Here is a 25,768-nt window from a genome sequence, read left to right on the forward strand (position 1 = left end):
AACAGCCAATCGTTGTCCACTGCTGAACATAGGCCTCTCCCAAGGTGCGCCAAAGCTCCCTGTCCTCCGCCTTCCGCATCCAGTTGGTGCCCGCCACCTTCTTAAGGTCGTCGGTCCACCTGGCTGTAAGTGTAATAATTTGAAGCAATTTTTACCAAACAAAATAATAACACTTGTACTTTGTAGTGTCAATACACTCGAGGAGTAAAGATAAAATTATAACTCCTATAATAGTTTCCGACTTTGCAAAGTCAACAAATCTTTCTTGCGACACCGTATTCATTTTTCTTATAAAATTCTACAGTTATTTATAACTTGGCCTATTAATAAATTTATATCAACTGTTAAAAAAACTAATAATAAATAAAATAATAAAGCAAGAAATAACAGTTTCTTGCCGGTTCTTCTGGGTAGATAGATAATCTACATGTGTATGTGTGTGTATGTGTGCGTATGTACATATGGGGAAACTTTTTGTTTGACAGAACATAACGATGGTGAATGCTAATTCTAGTATTTTAAACTTCTACAAACCTGTTTTTTACTGCCAAAATTTTATTATAACTATTCTAGTGATACAGGTTCTTTTGTTCTACTTATAGAACATTCAACTCAATTTTTGACTTAAGTTGTTACACAATGCCGCGCGGTCGGTGTTATGTTGCTTACGTGCTCGCAGATAACGCGGGCGTGCCGAGTGCCAACTGAGTTATCTTATTTGCGCAGACATTTCAATAATGCACTACTGTAGCTGTGGCAGGCGAGGCTCTGTGCGACTCCTGATTGTCTTCACGTAACTTATGTGTGAGACTATATTGAGTAAAGACAATGCTAGGCCAGAACTCGTTTATTACGCGAATGCCTATAAACATATACGACTATTAGAAGATAAAACGCAATATCTTCCTACATTGATTTATTGTATTTCACACTAAATATGAATACCATATTAACAAGGTCTTTAATTCCATTAAACTTTGCTCGTATATTATTATCATTATTATTAAAGGACATATGATTTAAAATAAATTTGTACAAGTATATTATCTATAAAAACAGTGTCATATTTAATTATTTATATAATTATCTAGGTTATATATTTTTCCTTACCATAGAGCGAGCTTTAATCAGCTAGGATATTTCCAATATTAAAAAATAGCAGGTGTAATATTTCGATCGGTATTTGAATATTCAGGTCTTATAATAGAAATCCTTCCTACGTCACCTTTACCTGAGTTAATCACATTCTCGTAAGAACAAGGGACAAATATTTGAGTTTACGGTAAGCTGATAGAATATTAGGTAGTTAAACAAATCCTGCATTATCTGGTCCCGAGTACACCGAGCGAAGACAAACAGACGGAATGAGTCAGATAACAGAAACAGTTGTAAGTTAAGTCCTTTGTATTATAACTCGTCTGATATTGAATAAAAAATTACTTAAAGGTACCATAATAACGAAACGATGTTTCTCTCTGACTCAATAACCAATCTGTTTATCCAATATTGCGTAAGTTCCGTCTTATTTAGCATTTTCGTACCCTAATAAAAGGTGAGGCTATCCTCTTCTTAGCTATAATAAAGCCGGTAAGAGCGAAAGTGATGCACAAGTTTTTGAAGAATTTGTTTCGTCTAGAATTAGTACCTCGATGACTCAGCTGATTGCCGTCTGTTTTGCAATATCCAACTGCCTCCGCGTCGTGCGAATCAAAGTCCGCGAACTGTTCTAAATACCGAAGAGCATTAATTTTGTCATCCACCCTGAATGTTATTATATAATTTTATATTTTATTATATACTGTATAGTATGTTATTAATATAATAAATATGTAGGAAGTATGTACGAGATAAACAACAATACGACAACCCGCACTGGAGCAGCGTGGTGGAATAAGCTCCAAACATTCTCCTCAAAAAGGGAGAGGAGGCCTTTCGCCCAGCAGTGGGACATTCACAGCCTGTTACGGTTCTGGTATGTAGGAAATTATTAGAGTTATAAGAAAATGTTCTGCATGTTGTAGACATGATTTTATTGAACTTCCATATTATAATACTTAGTTTCCTTTTTCAAATTCTAAGCATATTTTCTTTTATCTACATATTGGTAACACGCTTAAGTAAGACTGTTATTAAAAAATATCAAATAAACATAAGTTACTGGTACAAAAAAAATGCATGGGTACTCATGAAACTAGTTTTTGAATCCGGACCTGATTTTTTAAAAACAACAGCGAGAAATCGTAATAACATTTCTGCACGTTTAGAATAATTTCCAATCATCTTATATATACCCAAGACTAGTACATAACAAAAAATAATATTAAGAGTTTTCTGCAATAACATTGTCTTATCCTGTTGATGCAGTCCAGATAGTGAACGGCTTGCCGGCAATGTGAGGTAGATTATGATGACCTCCAGCAAAATACATTTGGAGCGTGAAGTTCTCAACACGCTCCGTGGCGCGTGGACGTCCCGAATGACGCGTCGAGATGAGTGGCGAGTACTCGTAGGTGAGGCGGAGACGAGGCCGCGGTACCGTTGTTCAGCGACATCGTTCAGCTCCGTGACCATTATTAGGGTCGCGAGTTCACTTCATTTCATTTTCTTACATAAAACCATATGTACGTAGCCTAGAAAAACACATACAAAATTCAACTTAGTAATTACAATATAATGACCTCAGCCTAAACACATACGCCTCTCGTCTGCTGGAAGATACGACGTTCATGAATACTTACATATATTAATAATAATAAATATTTTACTTCTTACGCTCAGGTGAAGTATTTTCTTGTCTATTATTGTACACACAAAAATAATTGTACGAAAAAGAGTTAACAAGATTATTTTCGTAGTCGCAGTGTCTAAATATATAAAGACTAAACTAGATGATAACTAGATGATAGTCTAGAATGAATCGGCGCATGAGTGGGGAAAACTATTTCACCACAAAAAACTCTTAATTTGATTTACTTTAAAGAGTCAACTGGTGACATACTAGTGAATTTGCCAATTCATTGTAGGCTACGTGCTTTCTTTTTGGTGAAATTAGTTTCACAATACCATCACACTGAAAACTTACCAAATCCTTTTGGTATAAAAGAAGAATCACCGTTATCAGTCTATCGTCATCTTCAAGTAAGTTATACAAATCTTACAGCGATATTTAAAACGGCGCGATCCGTATTAACTATTTCGAACATAATTAGTGCAGTAGTGCTAAATATACGTATCATTAGTACGGCGGAAGTACTGACGCACACAAGCATCTTACTAGTTTATAGCGCCATTCGACATTACTTACGCGTACCGATATATTATTTTACTATCGTATCAATATAAGTACAAATAATTCGATATCGATCGATCGATTAATAAAATTGATTTCATATAAAGTATACCTGGAGCTGTTATAAGAGCAGTCCAGATATACTCACGATGTTTAATGTCTCTACTTTGTAATACAATATTTACTTAGAATATGTTTGAAGTAGAAAGCTCAAACGTAAATGTATTTTATTAAAAACCTCACTGACAACAAATCCCCAATATGACGCTTCTGTTTTAAAAACGTATGATTAAGGTTTCCCTCGTAGTTAATTGTTTATGAGTCAATTAATTATATTTAGTCGGTAAATTCCCAGATAGCTGTGTTACCTCTGTTTAAATTGGAAAAATGAGTCATAATGTTAAGAAGGTTCACCCTTGACCTAAATATTTTGTTAAAAGGAATACAATTTTAGGGCTTAAGGTAACAAACAAGCTTCATTACCATTGTAAAACGTTGTACGTTGAAGAAAGTATTATACATAATATGACTTGTAAGCCACTGTTCCCTGGGCGCTACTTCTTTAGCTATGGCCATCACGACATAACCAGACAATTTAAAAAATATATGTAGAGACATACCGACAGAAATATTAAACATTTCCTTGCTGTTTAAGGCAAATAAATATAATAAAACACAAAACAAAAAATACCTTAAATTTATTATGAGACAATTTCAACAAATAAAAATTTGATCATGGATTTATTTAAATATCTCGAAATATTTCTAAAATTGCTAGTTCCAATTGCAAAGTGTTAGTTAGGCAATATTTACTAAATTATGAAGCGTTTATAATTAATATGTTGTTTGTTTTCATAAAGATTTAACTTTGTGACAATTAAACTAATCTACAATTATCTTTTTTTTAAGAATAAAATATTTACTGTTTTCTATATAAGATATTATTTGCTATATAAATAGCATATGGCCATTTGCGATGATGTACCTTAAATTGTGAAAGAATTTTTCAAATAGATGCCGTGGTTCCGCAGATTACTTTCCACAGTTCAAATGCACGATTAGATCATGCATCAGCATTCAAGACTACGACTAAGAGACGGATTAATGTATACATCTACCGAGACGGTTTCTTGTATATTGTAAACAAAAAGAGTGTAAAAAGAAGTAACAGTAAAAAGATTACGCACAAACTCGTTTTACTTAACTAACGTTATCGAAATTGATATTATGTGAATATTTAATTCTAACTTTAGTTACCCGACAGTTGACAATACCAGTAATTAGACGATAATACGTTCGCGGGGCGGAATGCCATTTGGCTCCCCACGTGACCGGTGACACACTAAGAACCGGCTCACAGTCATTTCACTATCACTCGCGTACTTCGCAGCGCAAACGACGTTTTTGATCGTATGATCGGATACACAAACATTTATTCAAGACTCCTCGATGTCATGGGAACATTTACGGGCGTTCCTCTGTACAGGCGGCTAAAAGTTAGCTATTATCTACACTACATAGCGCCTTTGTTTCTTTATCAGACGCCTTCCAAGAATTCAAAAGCTCCTACACATGTTGCATCTATTCATAAAAGATCGGCAGCGCTGGCTAAGGATTCCAACAATAACATTCATTGTCAGATTTGTGACTAAAGAGATTATATTACAATTTACTTATCCCCAAATTAGAAAAAATGTGTTGTTTTAATTAAAATTTTAAAATTAACTTAGTCACATTAGACCAGTTTTAGAAGTATTTCAAACTAAATAAAAATGGACGCCACAATAGATGCACAAATGTGTGAGTTGTAGATAGTTTAAGTCTTGTCAATTCAATATAAAATCAGTAAATCAGAAATCGCTATGTCGATACATAACGAAACCAAGCTTCTGTATTTAGTCCTGAGAAAGCGCACACATAGTAATGGGTATGGATAATACTATATCAAAAAAGGAACAGCCGTAAATGCCCAAAAGATGGCTCCTATCCTCCCAGAAGGCTTATCCAATGCGGGTTAGTGACAACAGCCTCAATAATAGTGTGACCTTGAGCCACGGGCGAGCAGTGTACCGCTAAATTACTGTTTAACTACACTACCGGCTTCAAATATCAAATTAAATTCTGCTACGAGAGAGGTTAAGATATTAGAGGTTAAGATTCGATAAACTGGAGTTTGTTGCTGATATGATATATGCATGCAGGCATGCAACAACCTAAAAATGGTATATTTAATTTTAGGTAGTAATAATTATGAGAAAGATTTTAAGTTAGTGGTAGAGCGATAAAGCCCCACGTAACCTGAGTCAGCTGCGGGGGCTGGGAAGAATGTGCGGTGTCCGGTTACACCGGCGTGGTAGAACGGTCGGGCGGCGGCGGCGGCGGTGCGTGACCAATTGGCGATACAACGACCACGGTATAATCACTAACAATATTACATTTATTTACCAAATTGAAATCTATAATATTATACGTCAACTACAACGCGGGACTTCGTATTCAACGACAAGTAAATAATCAACGATATGTTAATAGCAAGTCACGAACAAGACAGTTGTATAAATAAATATAATAATGAATAAATAAAACTAAGTATATTCACTAATGAAGAGAAAGTGCAACTAGCACGCATATTATAAAACTAACGACTTCTTAGATGATAACACACCTTGAGAATGGACCGTTGGCCTCGAGGCCGCTACGAAGAAAATAAATGATGTTACTTATTTTATAGTGAACATCAATTTCGAAAAAAGAAACAGTAAAAACTTACTGTAAAGTTGTATGTACCTAAGTGGTTATTTACTTTTTATCAAAAAAATCGGAATTGCGAAATCCTACATTCTTTGTTTAAAATATACCAGGCATACCAGCTGCTTCAATTATAATATGACACACATCACATCATACATAGTAAAACACAAAAACAGAAAAATATACAGTATGTCGCCGAACAATTACTTCCGACCGCCGATACCGCGACCAAGGTAGCGGTCGCGGTATCGGCAGGGCAGGGGGTGCTAAGAATCACCAGTTCACGGCAGGCTACCGTATAAAACGACTGCACATGGCAACGTACAATGGACGCTCGATGAGGCTGGACCATCACCTCGCCGAATTAGAAGTAGAGTTAAGTCATATAAACTGGCATATACTGGGGTTATCTGAAGTCCGAAGACAGGGGGAGGACACGATAACTCTAGAGTCCGGTAACTTACTCTACTTCCGCGAAGGTGATAACCTCTCCCAGGGTGGTGTCGGTTTTCTAGTCAAAAAGGATCTAATTAGCAGCATTGTGGAAATCAGTAGTGTGTCGAACCGGGTAGCGTACCTTGTCCTAAACTTTCCGACAGGTACTCCCTGAAGGTCGTACAGGTATATGCGCCAACTTCGACATACTCTGATGATGTGGTCGAAGCGATGTCCTCGTACATCGCAAAGGCCCTCAACGACACCTCGAAGGCCCACTACAATGTTGTTATGGGAGACTTTAATGCTAAAGTGGGAGTACAAGATAGCGGTGAATCGAAAGTCGGACCTTACGGCTTGGGCTGCAGAAATCACAGGGGGCAAATGCTGGTAAACTTTCTCGAAGCGCAGGGGCTCTTTTTGATGAATTCTTTCTTTCAAAAGAAGCCTCAGAGGAGGTGGACCTGGCGAAGCCCCGATAACGTGACAAGGAACGAGATAGACTTTATCATTTCGAATAAAAGGCACATATTTAGAGATGTTTCAGTGATCAACAGGTTTAATACCGGAAGTGATCACCGCTTGGTTCGAGGCACTCTAAATATCGACTTAAAAGCCGAAAGATCGAGAATGATGAGGTCTACTCTCCGACCAACCATGCTCCAAGCTGCTCAAGGCTCCGAAAAGTTCCAAATGGAACTTCAAAATCAATTCACCGCGTTGGAAACCATAAGCAGCATTGATGAGAGAACCGACACGCTGGTCAAAATACTGCAAAACACATCCCGCAAGTGTTTTCCGCCACAGAGAAGAGACAACGCACCAAAACTCTCGGCTGAGACAGTCGAGCTCATGAGAAAACGACGAGAACTACCATTGTTTTTGTCAGATAAGGCCTTAAATCGAACAATAAAAACGCTGACGCGACGCGATCTCCGACGCTCTAATACCCGTGCCATCAAGGCTGCGATTGAGCAAAATCGGGGATCGAATGTGTTCGCTCGCAAGTTTGGGAGGCCGCGTCTGAACTTAAAACTGAAAATGGTGGGGTCGTTACCTCTAGGCCTGAGATTGTCGGAGAAGTAGAGAGGTTTTATGGGCAGTTGTTCTCTTCAAGATCGGATAAACCCGTGGGAATCAGTATTGATGACCAGCGCGCCCCTCTTATGCGCCATTTCTCCGAGGAGCTCCCGGTCGTTGACCAAGGCGAGATTAGGGCGGCTCTAGAACAGCTTAAAAACAACAAAGCCCCGGGAGATGACGGAATCACAACAGAGTTGCTTGAGGCAGGCGGGACTCCAGTCCTGAAAGAGGTAGCAAGCCTCTTTAATTCCGTCATCCAACATGGCAAGACCCCGGAAACGTGGAGCGGGAGTGAGGTGGTACTGTTTTTCAAGAAAGTTGATAAAACCCTCTTGAAAAACTACAGACCAATCTTCCTCCTGAGTCACGTGTATAAGCTGTTCTCAAGAGTCGTCACGAACCGTCTCGCCAGACGACTTGACGAGTTCCAGCCCCCAGAGCAAGCCGGCTTTCGATCAGGCTACAGCACCGTGGCCCACATCCATACTGTTCGGCAGATTGTGCAGAAGACCGAAGAGTACAGTCAGCCGCGGTGTATGGCATTTGTGGACTACGAGAAAGCCTTCGACTCCATCGAAACCTGGGCAGTGCTCGACTCATTACAGAGATGTCATATCGATTGGAGATATATCGAGGTACTGAGATGTCTGTACAACGCCGCTACAATGACTGTCCACATCCAGGACTGTAAGACGAAGGCGATCCAACTGCGCAGAGGGGTGAGACAGGGGGATGTAATATCCCCGAAACTGTTCACCGACGCGTTGGAAGACGTTTTCAAGACGCTGTATTGGACTAGGTATAGAGTCAATGTAAACGGCGAGTACATCTCACACCTTCGATTTGCCGACGATATCGTCATCATAGCAGAGTCGCTGGAACAACTCACCGAAATGCTGCGTAGCGTAGGCGAGTCTTCCCGGTGTGTCGGTCTCGGTATAAACTTGGACAAGACCGATGTCATGTTCAATAGGCATGTCGTGCCGGAACCGATATACGTCGAGGGGAAACCTCTCGAAGTTGTTAGTGAATATACCTACCTAGGACAGATTATACAAATCGGTAGGAACAACTTCGAGAAGGAAGCCGATCGAAGAATTCGCTTAAGGAAGGAATTCGAAGGATAAGATCAGAAATGAGATTATCCGGAAAAGAACCGGAGTCACCGACATAGCTTGCAAAATTAGCAGGCTGAAGTGGCAGTGGGCTGGTCACTTATGTCGTAGGACCGATGGTCGTTGGAGCAGACGAGTCCTAGAGTGGAGACCGCGAATCGGCAAACGCAGCGTAGGGCGCCCTCCAGCCAGGTGGACCGACGACCTTAAGAAGGTGGCGGGCACCAACTGGATGCGGAAGACGGAGGACAGGAAGCTTTGGCGCACCTTGGGAGAGGCCTATGTTCAGCAGTGGACAACGATTGGCTGTTGATTGATTGATTGATTGATTGATTTATATTCTACCAACAAATAGCAATACTAAGTATTGTTATGTTTCAGTTTGAAATGTGAGTGAGGATTATCGTCACAAACTGAATTCCACACTAGCTGGCGGCGGATTTTGCTATTTATCAATAATTGTTTTCAAAAACTCCAAAAATATATTACTGCTTCATACAATTGGAAATGATTTGTTATTTTAACAAATACACAGTCAACTTACTAAGATATTCGGCGCCGCGGTAGGTTAGGTATAACAATAAGTTTGACGAAAGCTTCTTTTAATTCGTTTCGTAGTTTGAATCACTTTGTAAGTCAGATATATAAAATAATCTGTACATATTATGGATGTAATTATTAATTATGCAACTGACCATAATATTTGAAAGCGAAATTTGCGTAACAGTGAGCAGGCACATTAAGCGAGTTCATTGAACTGCCACTCACACACGTAAAACAATTATTTACACTCCAGTTTTGTTTTTTTCACCAACATCCAACATTCCAAAAATAAAATTATTTCATTTACATATAATAGTGCGCCAGCTTGTGGTACCAAGCGACAGAAATTAACAGAAACTGAAAGTAATAAAATTGACTGCCAACGAAGCCATAAGTATAATAATTGTAATCTGATTGATGTACTTTCGTCACCTAGTCTCGGGGCTGGCAGGCTCCTTGTAATACATACATATTTCTCATTATATTGTGGTATAATGTCTAACAACCAGTAATAACCAAGATATACATAGAAATAATAAGAATATACAAAATAAGACAGGTCATTCTCTAACTCTAAGCGCCCAGAAGTTCAACATGTTGTATTTAAGAAAGGTATTTTATAGTAAATACTTCATATTAATGAAAAATTAAGATTGTCCTACGAAATTATATTGTAACACCTGATTTTTTATTTCATGATGATTGACATATTGACACAGACTCATATTTTATGTTAGTTATATAAATAAATGCATAATATTAGGAAACCGACAGCGACGACCAACATAATAATTAATAAAAATATATTATATAATAACTAATAATAATATTTAAAAACTGAGCTTAATAATCTCAATCATTCAGGTTAAACTGTCACAATTTTGTGTCTGTCGACTGCGATGAATCACCAGAAACAAAAAACAAGTCGATTGCAACATCTGCGCCTTGGAACTATTAGCCAATAACGAGACTACTAGATAAGGCCGCAGTTGTTACGGTCGTAGACACAATTAGCGTCAGCGATTCCAAGAAGTCCGCTTAGAATTAGTCGTGAGACGGAAACATGAGCTGCGGCGGCGCAGGCGCACGTACAGTCCCGCACAAAGCAACCGGGTCACCGGCCCGCTGCACTCCGCGGGAACCACCATTACGACATTCGAGAATAATAACTGTCAGAGACCTGACAGAATAACTGTAGCTTCGTAACAGCAAAGCAGATCATGAATGAACTTCGACATGGTCACAGTTAACAATAAGTATACTCTATACTATACTATATCAAATATGTACTTACCTCACATTTAAACTTTTACGGCAAACTTTTAAAATGTTTTTTTAATTTGTATTTTTGTCTGGAAGGACTAGATTTAAACAATTACTCAAACATTCAAATTTAGAATATTTGCATTATTACCTATTCTCAAATATTTATTCGCCTTAAATATATCTCTGGAGAAATTAAAATTCACTTGCCTATCTCTTGGCAACTTTCTAACGAGATTGTAATCTCGACGGAGTTACAAGTAGGTACGGAGTACGGACAGTGTTTAGGTACTCGGCAGACGGCTGTACCCGAGCGGAGTGGACAGGCCCGCATTGTACTCAACCGCAGCAATGAAAGAGCCATTCACACTCGCCGCCCATTCTCCTCTCGACTATTCAATGCGCTTAATACGTTTACTAGGAATCCTTTCTCAGAGCAACATCCGTCTTATTGTGCTGTCACTTAAGGAAAAAAAAACTAGATTAAATATAATGTGTGGTACGAAGTGTAGAATGTAATCTACGCGGACGATACTGCGTCGATTATAGCTAATAAGAACCGACCTATCTAAATAGGTATAATTATAAAACGATACAATATTACAGCGCATATGATAAATATTCCACGCTTATTAGCCATTTCTATCATGTGCTTGTGTTTAAGTTATCGACGTCGAAATATCGGGAATAAACTGGGCCAGCTATTATCCTGAGCGCATTAGGGGCACATTTGTCTTATCGCGGCATTAGGTGATTGCGCAGGCGCCGCGTCCGCATCATCCGCGCCTGAGCTGCGCCAGCTAAACGCGATTATCGACACTTAGCATGAGACATCACTTGCTCATAGAACAGATGACCTAACCACAAACAATTTAATACTATATATAGTTAATAATATTAAGCCCGCTCATAATATTTAGTTAATTATAACTTCTGACTGGTCATTCTGATCCACTCACTGCCTAATTTACGATCGCATGAAACACAAGTATGCATATGAATGTTCTAAACTAAACGGAAGCATACTAATTAATTGTGATACATATTCGAATTAATTAAATTATTTTTGTAGTCGTTAACGCAACAGAGGCGTAAGATTAAAAGTCAGAACATCACTTATAACAAAACACTCGTCAACTTAACTACATATAGCAAATTGCATTGCAAATGTGAAAATTAAAATGTGTTATTAGCACCAAAAGTGAGGATGCGCAACAAATAATCCGAATTCTCTTTTTTTCTCATTTTTAAGGTTCGTAGGTATATAAGTGATGATGGTATACAGCTAATATCAGGAAATAGCGACGTAAAGAATCTTATGAATTTGAGTTTTTTGTATTATGAAGATGTTTTGACAAACACGACAATTGTTACGGCTGACTATATCACACCAACATTAACAAAAGATTCATTCATAACTAAACATTCTTAAATTAAAATAATATTTTGAATAAAAAGGGTGCTTATATTTCTTTGACACAAAATGCATTTTTCGAGGATTATAAGATTTTTTTCTGCTTTCCTTAACTGAAACAGAATCTCTAAAGTTAATTTAAAAGTAAAAGAGTTCAGATCTTTCATCGACATTCAAGTGACTGACAGCGACGAGGTGACAGCCCTGATTGCGATGTAACTCGACACTTGAATACGCTTAACGGAACACAATGGACCCCGACTGTTCCGTCTTTACATTGATTGTAAACAATTTGTTTCGAACGAGAACGAGCGACGCGCGACGCGCCAGGGCCGCCAGCCGAATGACGTTAAGTTATTAATTCGACTTTACAATAATTGAATAACGACGTGACTATTGCACTACTAATGATACAATAGTACCTACTTATAAGCATATTTAAATCCATGACGCCGCTCGCTATAATATTGTACCAAAACATACCGACGTCAGCTTAAAATTATGTAAAGCGATGGGAATACTAGATTAGTGTTAGCAGTGGGTCGAGGTCTGCCGCGGCCCGCGTGTCCGGCTTCACGTCACGAGATGCGCGATGGAATACTAACTAAAGCTAACGCCCTCTTTGGCGCACCGCCAATATCGTAAATGATACAATCATTTACGACATTCTCTTCGATAACTCGTTGCATAATAACCTTTCACAACATTGACAAACTCTCCACGAAATGTTTCCTTAAATTTGTTTGAATATCAAATGATCCATAATGATTGTTTGTAAGTGGAAGGTTCTAAGTGTAGTACATAGTCGTAGTCGATGTTCTTTACCAAAATGACATTTGCAAGTATTATGCACTACCTCTAACGTGCTGACATTCCAAAGGCAGTAGTGTGCGTGGTCGGGGCGGTCGGGCCGAGAGTCGAGACGGGTTAGTGTCACGCACACGCGCACGCCGCTGTGGCGATGCGACCTCGCCGGCTGTTAACCAGGTCCATGCACTGAGCGCTTGCAATAAAACGAAAACAAAACACGCTAGGAAACACCTGCTTCTCGGATGGAAACTTTTAAACAATTTGGAAACACAGAATTATTAAACATTATTTGTACTTCAAAAGCATGTTACAAATCTATTTCTTATATTAAATTATTATGTTAGTACTTACAAATTCAAAGATTACAATAATTTCACTTTGAACATTACGTAACTAGGAATGTAATGGATACTAATCTGAATATGTAATTCGTATTAGTATGTCGCATTCCGACGCGCACGGCGCAGCACTCGCTCGCCGGTCGCAGCACTCGCGGTGAAAGCGCCCGTAGCCCGCGCCGCCTCCGCCAACGAGCCCTGTCGAGTACTCACTCACTCGCCACTTTCCCGACCTCGCCTCGCTTCGCTTCAATGTCGACCGCCTGACACTTAGAAACAATAACTTACCATTTCACACTAAACCGATTTGAATGATTACGGTACGACTACGGTAAACCCTTACCTTCGTAAGTGTGACTTGTATTATTAATTATTGTAAGAACTAAAACAAAACCAAATAAATTATTTCCGTAATTGTATATTTGTTGTCGATCACTGCACGCCGGCCGTCGTCGTTACGGTCACATTTAGTGATCGGTTCCGGCTCGCAGTGTATATAATAAAGATATATTGTAAATAATATGTCAGTTACTAAACATGATGAGTTTGAATAAGATTGAAATCGCAATCGACGGCCGATGCGCGGCGCAATTGCAATTATTGCCAATTGACCGGCGAACGCGCATGTGTGCGTCGCGTACGCATATACATCCCGCATGACCACAGACACAGTTTTCATTCGTGTGCACTAACCGCACAAGTCCCTGGATAGGTATTTGCATGTCTTTGTTACAATCGCGAGGTTAAGAAATACATTTTGTATAATATTTTTAACTTATGTACTCGTCAACAGGTAATTTTTTGATAACTTTACCAACCAAAAGCATTTTATAACACATTTAACTAACAGAGTCAAAGCTTCGCTGCGGGGCCGTCCGCGGGCATGACTGATCGAGCAGTCAATTCAATTTTTATGAATGTTTTTATAGCATTAGCAATTACTTAATAGTAGCTACGGCGCGTGATAGTTACAATAACACATTACAAGTAATCCATAGAACCGATAATCGATGACAATTTTATTGAATACTTCGGTATAAACAAATCTACCGGATTGCGTGTCAGAGTGCCCGCAGTGCAGGTATCGTTCGTCCATACCATCAACATCCACTTTAATGTCTACTGAGAAAATATTAGTCCTCATGATCACGCTGTAGATAGGGGTGATAAAACGTAGCGTCAGAAGACGCACCTAAAGCTAGTAAACTGGACGAGGGAGGGGAAGAAAAATCGATCTTGAGTCTCGACTTACTACTAGCAACAATCACTAAGCTATTCCTGCAAGCGAGGACGTGAGACCCATGACCAGCAGATCAGCATATACACCACCAGCGCGACAGCGACCTCCATGCGGTGACCGTCACAAGATATTGAAGCTAACACGGAACTTGAGGCCTTAGTCGTTATTATTTTTACTTATATCAGTTTTTCAAGTATTATATTGTATGTGTGGCAGCACAAAACAAATAAATATAAATTTATTATCACAAATAAATACTTTAAATCTGTCTAAATTACATTCATATAATTGTTGTAAAATCATTACTTATTCACTTGAAGTTGATTCGTTTCCATTCCTACGTGATAGCTATATCAAACAATTGTTGGCTTCGTAGTTATCAATCCTATCGTTTGTTTAACTCGTGATACACATACGTGCGTAAAGTCATTTTGTTGCTCGTAACGAGTATTTATACTTTCTAATTTTTATTGTAAAAATAATAATATAAACCTGTCTCATTATATTCCCTAAGCCCGTGAAATATATGCGTTATGGGTACTATTACTTAAAATATGATTTATACAATATTTTTCAATGCTTTTTATTTTTTTTTATATGTAGGACAAATTTTCAATGGTGGTAGGGTTATGTGCAAGCTCATCTGGCTAGGTAACACCCACTCATCAGATATTCTACCGCAAAACAGCAATACTTGGTATTGTTGTGTTCCGTTTTGAAGGGTGAGTGAGCCAGAGTAATTACAGGTACAAGGGACATAACATCTTACTTCCCAAGGTTGGTGGCGCTTTGGCGATGTAAGCGATGGTTAACATTTGTTTCAATGCCAATGTCTATATAATAGTGTTATGTGGTGTAAGCGAGTCTTCTATCTTTACCAAGCATTTGTATATGAAGAGTTTATAAGATTCGGCGGTATGACCTTTAAAATTGACCACCACTTGTAGGTCAAACGGATGCAGTAGAATAAAAAATTATGTGAAATAGTGATGTACCTTCTAAGTTTGTTTATAATTTTTAAGAAATCAAGCAAGTCACTAATACCCTAGTTGTTACGTCACCGCGATTAGAAAACAAACGGCCTAATTAGTAACGTATGATACGACTCATTATCGCGTTCAAAACGAACAATTACTATCCGCCGCACTGGTCTGTGCGTCAACAACGGTAAAGCAGCTGAGGTTATTCCACCGCGAACTGAGTGCATACTGTGCTCCGTGTACTGTGCAGTCAGCTCGACTGTCACTAATATGACGACGTTATGATGACAATTGTCCGAGAAAAATACTGTAATGCATCCCCAACGATTCATTTTACATTATTTGTTAAGGTCATTGAAGGACGTAGCCTCGGACGTGACACCCAGTGGGTCCAAAACGGTTTCGCTCTTGCAACGTATTCCGACATGCCGTAAGCGTGTCGAGGCAATGTTATTAGGGCTTATCAGTTGGATTCTTTTGTGGTCGATACTTAAGTTGCTATGCACGGCACGTACGAGAACGCCGTAAGGTCAATTACAAAAGCAAATCGTCCCGACTGTCACTCGAATATGTATACTCCACTAACACGACTTCATATCTAACTATACATCTTTACATGCTGTATCCATTGACTTGGATACGTTATAAATAAATAAAGAATAACGTTGATTACAAAATAAATATCTATCTGTAACACAACCATTCTTCCTTTGTTTTATTTTGACTTACACGTAAATATAATATCCTAACATTATTCACAGATGGCTGTGTCCATCTTAAACTAAGCAGAGCTTGTATTATGGAAACTGATATACTACATATACTACTTTTATAGATAATTACAGCCAGACTAAGGACAAACAGACATGTTCATGCACACAAATGTCTGCCCTGGGTGGGAATAGAACCCACAACCTTCGGCGTGAGTGTAAATTCTACTGGTTAAACATACGTACATAATTATGAATATTAGCTATTATGTATATAAGATTGCGTAACACGAAGAAAGCTTCGCTACTCCGCACAAAAGATATAAACGCGCGCGCTCGTCCCAGCCGCTCGCCGAGACCAGGTCAAAGACTGTCTCGGGCCTCGGCGAACTGAGAGTGGGACAATATTGAAGGTATAATATTAGGCTACCCGTATACCTACCCTGTACAATAATCTGTAGACATTTATAAACCACACGTATAAAGTTTTTGTGTATCTGTTACTGTGTTCTTTTGGCAGAGTTCGCTTCAAAAGCCGAACTGGAAATCAGACCGATATTAAACTATAGAATTAAATAATATTAATGTTTTATATTAATCGATTTAGTTGAAACAACATATAGAACGAAACAGACTTCCCTCTTCTCAATGTTGAATTCGATGGAATAACTATTGTGGGGATGAGAAATTAAAGATGACATATATTTTAGAATCATTTTTATTTCAACAGCCAATCGAACGGGCAAGACGTTCACGGGTGACGATTCGTCAATAGAGTCCATCATATAAATAACACATATACATATACAAACACGTATACACTAAACACACGAGGCGCGGGGCCGACTTAAATACGTACATATATACAAAGCCTCAATTCGCTCGACGGCGACGCGTACCGCAGTACATCATACATTCGTAATCGTTAACTACTTGAGTACAAAAATAATACTGTAGAATAAATATTCGCGATCGCGGCGTGTGCGGTTAGCACACGGTCTCCATGGGCAGGCGAGGCTGCGCGGGGGCGGCGGGGAGCGCGGCGGGCGCGGGGGCCGCCGTCGTGTGCGTCAGCGACTCCCCGCACGACGGCAGGTGCGACGACGAGTGCGCCGTCCCACCTGGAGCGCGCGCACACCACGCCGCCGCCGCACGCTTCAGCGCCGCCCATGCGTGCGGCTGGCAGCCCACCACCAAGAAGATGAATACACCTTGGAGAGCGTTCAGCAAGTCGGTCGCGTACCACACGTATTCCGGCCCTCCAGCTGCCCATGACACGACGTCCGCTCCCCACGTCACGCCCATCACCACCACCAGCTTTGCGCAAACGCGACCGAGAGCCGCCCTATCGACAGACAAAATAGATGTTAAGAAATATCAAATATATGTATAGCGTCCATATTCCATCGTCCAGTCGCCGGCGGGTCTTACCTTTCTGAGGTGGACTTGACTTCGTCACGTCGCCAGAGCCCGCAAGTGAGTTGCCTGGTGGTGGAGATGAAGAGCGCGAGGTTGACAAGCAGCAATACTCCGACAGGGCCGAAGAAGTATACAAGGATCTCCATGTCACCGTAGAACCAACATCGCTGCACGGCGAAACGCGGTCGCAGCAGGCCAGGCGCGGCGGAGGGCGGTAAGCGGTCGAGCAGCGCCGCCGCGCCCGCAACCACCAGCGGCCCACCCCACGCGTACACCATGTACACGCGCAGCCGACACGCCTCCTGCCCACGCTCCAGCGAGGTCGGCCGGAAATCTCTGAGTACCCGCAAAACCATACGTTACTACTACACCCTTTATTATAAATAGTAAATACTAACTGTACTCATTGTATAAGATTCAATGAATAGAACTGAGGAACGTGATATTATGTTGTGTTACTATTGGTCGTTATTGTTTGTTATATATAAAATAAAATAGTAAAAAATTAATCCAATTAAAATTGAAATATTAAGAAAATTTTTGTATTAAGAAACTATTAGCTTTTATAACAATAATGAAATATACAGAATGTGTTTACATTATTTTCCTATCCGATCCTTTTTTTTATCGCTGGAAAAACGCGTTACGCGTTTCCGGGAACGGGAACAGTGGGCCCCGAACATCGGAATACCCACTAAAAAACCAAGGGTACCCTTTCCGTCTTAACGAGGAGCGCTTTCGCATGCTACCGTGACGCTCTGACAATTCCTATTCGATCCTGCTGAACCACGTAACAATATATTTATTATGCATTTAAAAAAATGTAAATGTCTTGAGACGAAATGGTAATTAAAGATGACTAAATTGACTATAATGTATTAACAACTTTAGAAACGGATCGGAAATTTCGAATCGTAATATTTTACTCCGGCGCATTCGCAACTAAAAGTATTGAGCAATTCATACACACGAGGAATTAAATCAATATCACACACACCTTTAGATACATTTTCAAGCAATGTGTAATAAATAAAACTAATTATAGCATAACATGCACAATCGTAATATTTGCTGACTTGGTCCGCTCTGAGGCAGTAATTACTAATGATGATAACCATCATTATTTCTTATCATTCCTAATTTACTTATTAAATATTTAAATTTATTTCTTTATAAAGTTATTAACGAATGATTAAGCAATGACCTTACTAAAACGAATAGTTTTAAATAGAAATATAAGTAACAACCCAATATAACATATGAATGCACGCTCATATTGATTTGAGTTTTTATTCGTCATCGACTCTAAAATACGCCGTAATTAGATAAATATAAACCTGTAAGTGATACGAGGTTGGCCCTGTGGTAAGAACGCGTGAATCTTAACCGATGATCGTGGGTTCAAACCCGGGCAAGCACCACTGAATTTTCATGTGCTTAATTTGTGATTATAATTCATCTCGTGCTTTACGGTGAAGGAAAACATCGTGAGGAAACCTGCATGTGTCTAATTTCACTGAAATTCTGCCACATATGAATTCTACCAACCCGCATTGGAGCAGCGTGGTGGAATAAGCTCCAAACCTTCTCCTCAAAAAGAGGAGAGGAGGCCTTTAGCCCAGCAGTGGGACATTCACAGGCTGTTACGGTAAGTGATACGAGGTGACAGCGCGTCACCATTCATTCAATATTTTAAATATAAAACGAATGAATTGTTGTTGTTGTGGAAAAGTCGGCTCGCTATTTCTTTTTTCTTAATATATATTTTTTTCATTTATGATTTTTCCATTTGTAAGTCCGTTGTACCTTTATTGATTAACAGTATAACAAATCGAACGTAAGACCAGACTACTTACCTAAATGTCCACCAGATGTTAAAACACATAGTGTTGAGCCAGAAGAACGCCGACAAGAAGAGGAAATGCATACACACAGCTGCTCCGCACCGCATTAAGCCGCACATGCACAGAACGATTACAACACATTATCGTAAAGAACCGACAGGACTATCGAACTCAGATGTTCTCAGAAGAACAAGATACTCACCAAGAGCGCGACAAAGCGTAGGCGGCACTCTATCGCCTGCCAGCTGTGTAGCGGCGAGCAGCACGTCGCCCAGCATCAGTGCTGCGACGTAGTGCGTTTGACATCTCCAATGCAGTGCGTGATGCGCCGCAGGCAAAGCGAAACCGGCCGCTAGAGTAGCTGCCAAGAATATAGCTCCCACGGCGAGCCCGGTGCCGTACAGAGCGTGCCGAGCCGTCTGCGCCGGTCGAGTGGATCGTGCTGCAGCCTCGCATGCTAGCACACGCGTGCCACTCTCGCCAGCGACTGCCTCAGCACACCACTCACCAGGCTCCAGCCGCGAGTTTTCTCCGTGAAGTTCCAGCGCTCCATCTTCAAACAGTTTCGAGCCGCTTAGCGCACCTGCCACGGCATACCTCGACCCCTCCGCACATACCGGCCAACCGGCACCCACTGCACTACCATTAGCTAGTTCATGTAATTCGTGTAAAGCTTCTAACGCACGAACTTCGTCCTCCACACAACGCGAACCATCGAACGCGCGTCCCTCGGCACAACACTTGGAAGGACCGCGGCCTCCGGCGTCCTCAGCACAAACGAGAGCGGCAACTGCATCCGCGCAATATCGTTCAGGTGGGAGCGCAAGTGCCGCTCCACGCATCAACAGAGATCCGTTATTGGCGAGAAGTGCATACGGCGCGGCATGTTCAGGCAAAACACGAAGCTCTTGACAGGCAGGTACGCGAGAAAATGCTAACCGCCAGTGCACCGGCAGGCGGCCACGCTCGAGGAAAGAACCACGAGCCGGTGCATACACGAGCGGTGCCCAGGGAGGAGTGTCCGGTGCCGGGCGACAGGCAGCAGATACATGTTTCGCAATCAGCAGGTCTGCTCGCAATGATTCAGCAGGCAGCGCCTGGTCGATTGGGCAGCAGCGCGGCACATCGAGGGCCGCAGGACGCGCTCCACCGGCCGCCGTCAACCACGAGCAGAGAAGAGCAAATGCCGCTGTCACTAACATTGCAAGTTTCTCACCGACGATGAACACACTCCGAACACTGCATGACGGATCCTTGTTTAACACAATTACTTTTAAAGGTGCTGTCTTTTGATAGGACGTAGTTTCCGCAAGATATACAACTTCACTGGAAGGCCGTAAAATTCAAACATATTCGCCCGCCGAGAGCGAAAGAGCACGTGTGAAGACGATTATAATGCAGAACGCGCGACCTCTCACTTCGGGAGCTAGTGCGGCACTGAGCGGCCGGCCGACCGCCTGCCGGAGAGCCGGAGACTCGGTGAGTTCAATTCAAACAGCTAAGCAAAGTGCGAACCCACTTATGAAGTTGTAAGCCCACCGTAAAAGAAAGCCTCGACTTTCTGAAGCATCGTACTGTGTGTACAGAGTATACGCTAGTCGCTAACACTCCACAAAAGGCGAAAACTATGAGGTGAGCTTATAGACGAAACTCTGTTTAAAAATTAATTTTTATTAGGTAAAAACTTTGTTGTTACCTATTAAATTTTTAAAAAATAAAAATTAGAACTTTTTAATTATTAGTTCTTCCTTAGAAATTGGTACATTCAATAAAAGATAATTCTATTTATAAAATCTTTTCAAGAGTTGCATAATACAATATTTGCTTTTTATTTATTTATTTTGGAAACAAACGGTACTTATTATTAAATGTATAAATGTATATGTTCGACTAATGACACAAAACATTTTGTAGAGGTCCTTGTGTTATTATGGATTAAAATTTTCAAATCAATCAATAATATTTTAAGGGTACACGTATAAAGTATGTAAAGCGTCTTAAAAACGTAACCACTAAAGAAGTAGCATACCATGCACTCCTTCAATTCTTCGATATGGAGGCATTCGATGGGGATATTAGTAGAAGCAGATACAGTTTTTAAAGTTCAAAAAACATGTCTAAGATCAATCTGTGGCGTTGGATATCTATATAGTCGCAAACTGTTATTTATCGTCAAGAATTCTACCTTCTATGAAGAATTGTATTTTAAAAAAAAAAACTAAAATTATTAAAAACAAATAGTGATGTGCTGGGTACTAATTCTAGACATAAATCATATTTTACGTACTGATGCAAAAGTTACATATTTATATAAAAGATATTTATTGCATGGCAATACGTAAATCCGGTAATATTCCTGATTTCTTTAACGACTTACCAATAACTATTCAAGAAGAGACTTTTTGATTTTTCTCTACATAGATTTGAATTTAATGTAATAAAAATTTACACAAATTAATAATGTATGTCAATTATTTAATTTTAGTATTCCAAACTCTTTTATATTTAATATTTGCACATAAATGGGTAAAATATGTTTATACTACTTTACTTTATACTTGATTGTACACCCCAAAGAGAAAAAAAATGGATACAGCCTAAATAAAAGTAGCATACAATTTTGGCGACCTTATCGCTACTATCGCTAATCTCTTCTACGCAACGAACGGTGTAAGTAATAACTCATAGGATGTGCGGTAGGTGGTGCTGTAATAATAATTAAAATAACATTAATCTATAACTAAAATATTACTTTAAGAAAAAGCTCATGGATATTTGACAGCGAGTCCATCATCGAAATAATGCGTTGAGGTCCTGTTTTTTTTGTTATATTTTTTCATACTGTGTTAATGAAGAAAGCATAGGTGAATAATAATTATTTTTTATTTTATTTTATGTTGACGCGATACTTTTTGAACGTTGTGTACACTTGCAATCGGTATACATATCAGAAGTTGATTTTTTTTTCTTTGGATGTTATGTATGCCACCATTTAATATGTATATTGTTAGCGTTCCTATTAAATAAATAAATAAAACAAACTAATAAATAAATGTAAATATAGAATACACATATTATATATCAATAAACAAATTATGTTATCAATACACATTAAAATTATAAGTATATAATATAAATACATACAATATACAATAAGTACGAATAAAAACAATCAGTCCTCAAAAGAACGAAAAAAAGAAAAATACAAAAAAGAATAAAAATAAAAGAAATGATCGCTGATAAGGCCTTTGAGACAAAAAGTGATCTTTTACAAGTATTTTAAAAATATCTATGGATTTGCCTTCCGAATATCTAAATTAATATTAAGTAATAATAACTTCACACCTGTATGTATATTCTGGAAAATGAACGAATTACTTTTACTATTCGATACTAGTAATGATACTTTTGTATTCTGTTATTATCGAAGTGTTGTAAAACCTTCTCCGGAATTTTAATGCATCAAAAATTTGTACAAAAAACAACCCAGGTAAGTAACCAAGCTGAATCACACAATATGAACAAGCCGCTTAACTAGCGTTGAAATCGTGATAAGCCCATAATTTGCTATTTACTCAAATTTTGCTTTATAAAAATCGAAAAAGGAGACATTATAAAATAAAAATTAAAAAAAAAACTACTGAACTCTTATTACAAGTTAACAATAATAACCGAAAACTTTAAAAACACTTTTTACGTTAACGAATACCAAAATATTAATTTACAGTTAGAGTTATGTACATTATTTTTTAAAGCGTTGCTCATAACTCACATTTTTTAATTCACTTTAGAAATTATCTTTTTTATCAGTGAACTTATAATAATTTGGGCAACAAAATAACTCAGTAGCGACACCTATCGTAGGAACGACGTGAGTACATGTTAGTTTTTATTTTATCATAACGCAGTATATGTGCATCTCGTTAGATGGCGGTTTCATCATTATAATTAACTTAGTATGTATATGGGCTAGTTAACTTTAATACTACCTAGATGGCATTATCAAAACATTTTTTTCTTAGAATAAAGAGGGCATTGACATCAAATATTATGTGCTTATAATGTAGTTATTTTTTGTTTGTTCGAAAATTTTAATAATTTACTTACACATAAACATAAAAATATTTAACATGTAATAATGTTGGTGGGTAATACTTCTAACCTTCTCCTCAAAAAGGGAGATGAGGTCTTAGCCCAGTAGTGGGACATTCACAGGCTGTTAGGCCAGCGTTTGACCGTTGACTTGCCTGATGTTAAGCATCGACACGGTCTATGTACATAATATAGAATTAGTACGCAACAGCAGCTCTCAAAAGGAATAAATTTTCCCCGTTTTTGCAACATTTTTCACTCCTATTATTCGTGATGTCATATAGCCTATAGCTTTCCTCAATAAAGGGGCTATCAAACACTAAAATAATTTTTCAATTCGAACCAGCATATCCTGAGATTAGCACGTTTAACCAAACAAACTCTTCAGCTTAAATGGTTTTGTTTAATATGACTATCTGGAATAAAAAAAAAATTGCGCACTTGGTCACTTACAGCATTGTGCTGAACAAGGCGAGGCAGTACTTCACGTCGACTCATCGCCTTAAAGTTTGCAAAACGCAAATTCGGCCCCACATAGAGTACTGCTCTCATCTCTGGGCGTGAGCTCCTCAGTACCAGCTTCTTCCCTTAGGCCGCAAAGTAGAGCAGTTCGAATTGTCGACGTTCAAATTCTTACCGACGGGCTCGATCCTTTGGATCTGCGAAGAGGTGTCGGGTAACTCTGATCCTCTATCGCATATATTACGGGGAATGTTGAGAAATTGTTTGGATTAGTTCTGGCTGCTGAATTTCACCACCCGACATCGCGCCAGAACTCAAAATAACATTCTCACCACCTCCATACTAAATACATACATATAACCTAAATACATAATTGTATGGGAGAAATATAAAGTTAATTTTTTTTTTACAAAATTATCTAATTAATCAAAGTATGCACCGTTGTTATCTATGCACTTTTGCCATCTCATAGGTAGTTCATCGATCCCTTTACTAAAAAAACCATGGGGGCGAGAATCAATAAACTCTCTGTGGGCGGTTTGGACTGCCGCATTGGAGTTGAATTATTTTCCTTGTAGGAAAGTGTCCAAATTCCGGAAAAAATGGTAATCTGTCGGAGCAAGGTCCGGGTGGATGTCGCAGACATTCCAATTGTAACTCATCTAACTTAGTAGTTGTTTTTTGTGCAGTGTGTGGTCTTGCGTTGTCGTGAAACAGCAGTGCCCTAGAGCGATTGACCAATATCGGTTGTTTAGCAAGGAGTTCTTCCTTCATGGTTTGCAGTTGCTGACAATAGATATCTGCCGTAATCGTTTGACCAGATTTTAGAAAGCTGTAGTGAACGATACCGGCGCTAGTCCACCAAACACTCACAAGTAACTTTTTCTGAGTCAATTTTCGTTTAGGGCATGATTTGGCTGGGTCTCCAGGGTTCAGCCATTGCGACGAGCGCAAACAAGTAATGATTCGATTTAAAATCCCTTCATTATTGTGTCGGTTGAGCAAAGTAACACAACAGACGACGTGTGTTTGCAAGTTCGATTCACTCAATTCATTAGGTACCCATCGTTCAAGTTTTTTTACTTTCCCGATTTGCTTCAAGTGGATTAATACAGTTTTATCACTTACACCGAAGCCTGCAGCTATCTCTGAAGTGCTTTGTGATGGATCCGCTTCCACAATAGCCTTTAATTCTTCATTTTCCACTTTGGTCTCAGGCTGTCCACGGGGTTGGTTCTGAAGGTCAAAATTTCCTAGAACGAAAACGTTGATACCAAAAACGTACCGTGCTTTCTTTTGCGACACCAGCGCCGTACACATCATTAATCCTTCGAGCTGTTTCTGCAGCACTGGTGCCACGGTAGAACTCGTACTCGTAAATATACCGATATTTCATGTTTTCCATTGTGCGGTAATAAGCGACGCCAAAGAAAAAAATAATGAAGAAAAAACAAATGAATGACTGTTTTCAAAACTCAAATGTACCAGCTAAATGAATTTATAAATTTGAATTTGGAATTCTTAACCAAAGAGGAAATATTTCAGATCAAAGTGGTCAGTACGACAAAACGCTAATTTCTATATATATAAAACATATAGGTCCTTACATATGAAATTAGCTATGTTACATATATATATATAAATATATATAACTAAATCCTTTCGATAAATTGATAAATTATATAATCAAAAGGATTTCGTTACTAGTCAAGGTCAAGTACGTTGTAATAAAGCTCATTTATTTTTAAGTGCTATTATCATGCTGTCAATAAATTATCGTTTACCGACCGATGTCATTTGTGTTATTAAAGCCGAAATACGAATGATTGTTCCCACGTAAACACGAACTCGGCTCAATGGCGATATTACACCGAGGTTTTTATGAGGAACTCGCCGTTTACTTGCGTCATTTTAAAACATTCAATAGTTAGCAAATGCTTAATTAAGCGAACTACACTAAAGGGGCAATCAAAGAATATA

At 39.1% G+C, this 25,768-nt stretch overlaps 1 protein-coding gene across 1 annotated transcript; it reads right to left on the minus strand.

Annotated features, from left to right (window-relative positions):
* Positions 1-16,673: 16,673 nt before the first annotated feature.
* LOC126769897 (probable G-protein coupled receptor Mth-like 1) lies at positions 16,674-20,693 on the minus strand. The gene is made up of 4 exons (XM_050488856.1): positions 19,437-20,693; positions 19,247-19,325; positions 17,403-17,726; positions 16,674-17,316 (listed from the first exon to the last, which is right to left on the minus strand). The coding sequence occupies exons 1-4, from the start codon at positions 20,434-20,436 to the stop codon at positions 16,959-16,961; spliced, it is 1,761 nt and encodes a 586-aa protein (XP_050344813.1). The 5' UTR covers positions 20,437-20,693; the 3' UTR covers positions 16,674-16,958.
* Positions 20,694-25,768: the final 5,075 nt, after the last annotated feature.

The sequence above is a fragment of the Nymphalis io genome, chromosome 8 (assembly GCF_905147045.1).
Source record: "Nymphalis io chromosome 8, ilAglIoxx1.1, whole genome shotgun sequence".
Taxonomy (NCBI): Eukaryota; Metazoa; Arthropoda; class Insecta; order Lepidoptera; family Nymphalidae; genus Nymphalis; species Nymphalis io.

Bases quoted from the DNA above. Each gene is read 5' to 3' on its own strand.
- LOC126769897 (XM_050488856.1), bottom strand. From the start codon at position 20,436: ATGTTAGTGACAGCGGCATTTGCTCTTCTCTGCTCGTGGTTGACGGCG. The intron at 19,326-19,436 runs GTGAGTATCTTG...GGTGCGGAGCAG, and splicing joins TACGCTTTGTCGCGCTCTTG to CTGTGTGTATGCATTTCCTC. The intron at 17,317-17,402 runs GTAAGACCCGCC...GTCTGTCGATAG, and splicing joins GTCAAGTCCACCTCAGAAAG to GGCGGCTCTCGGTCGCGTTT.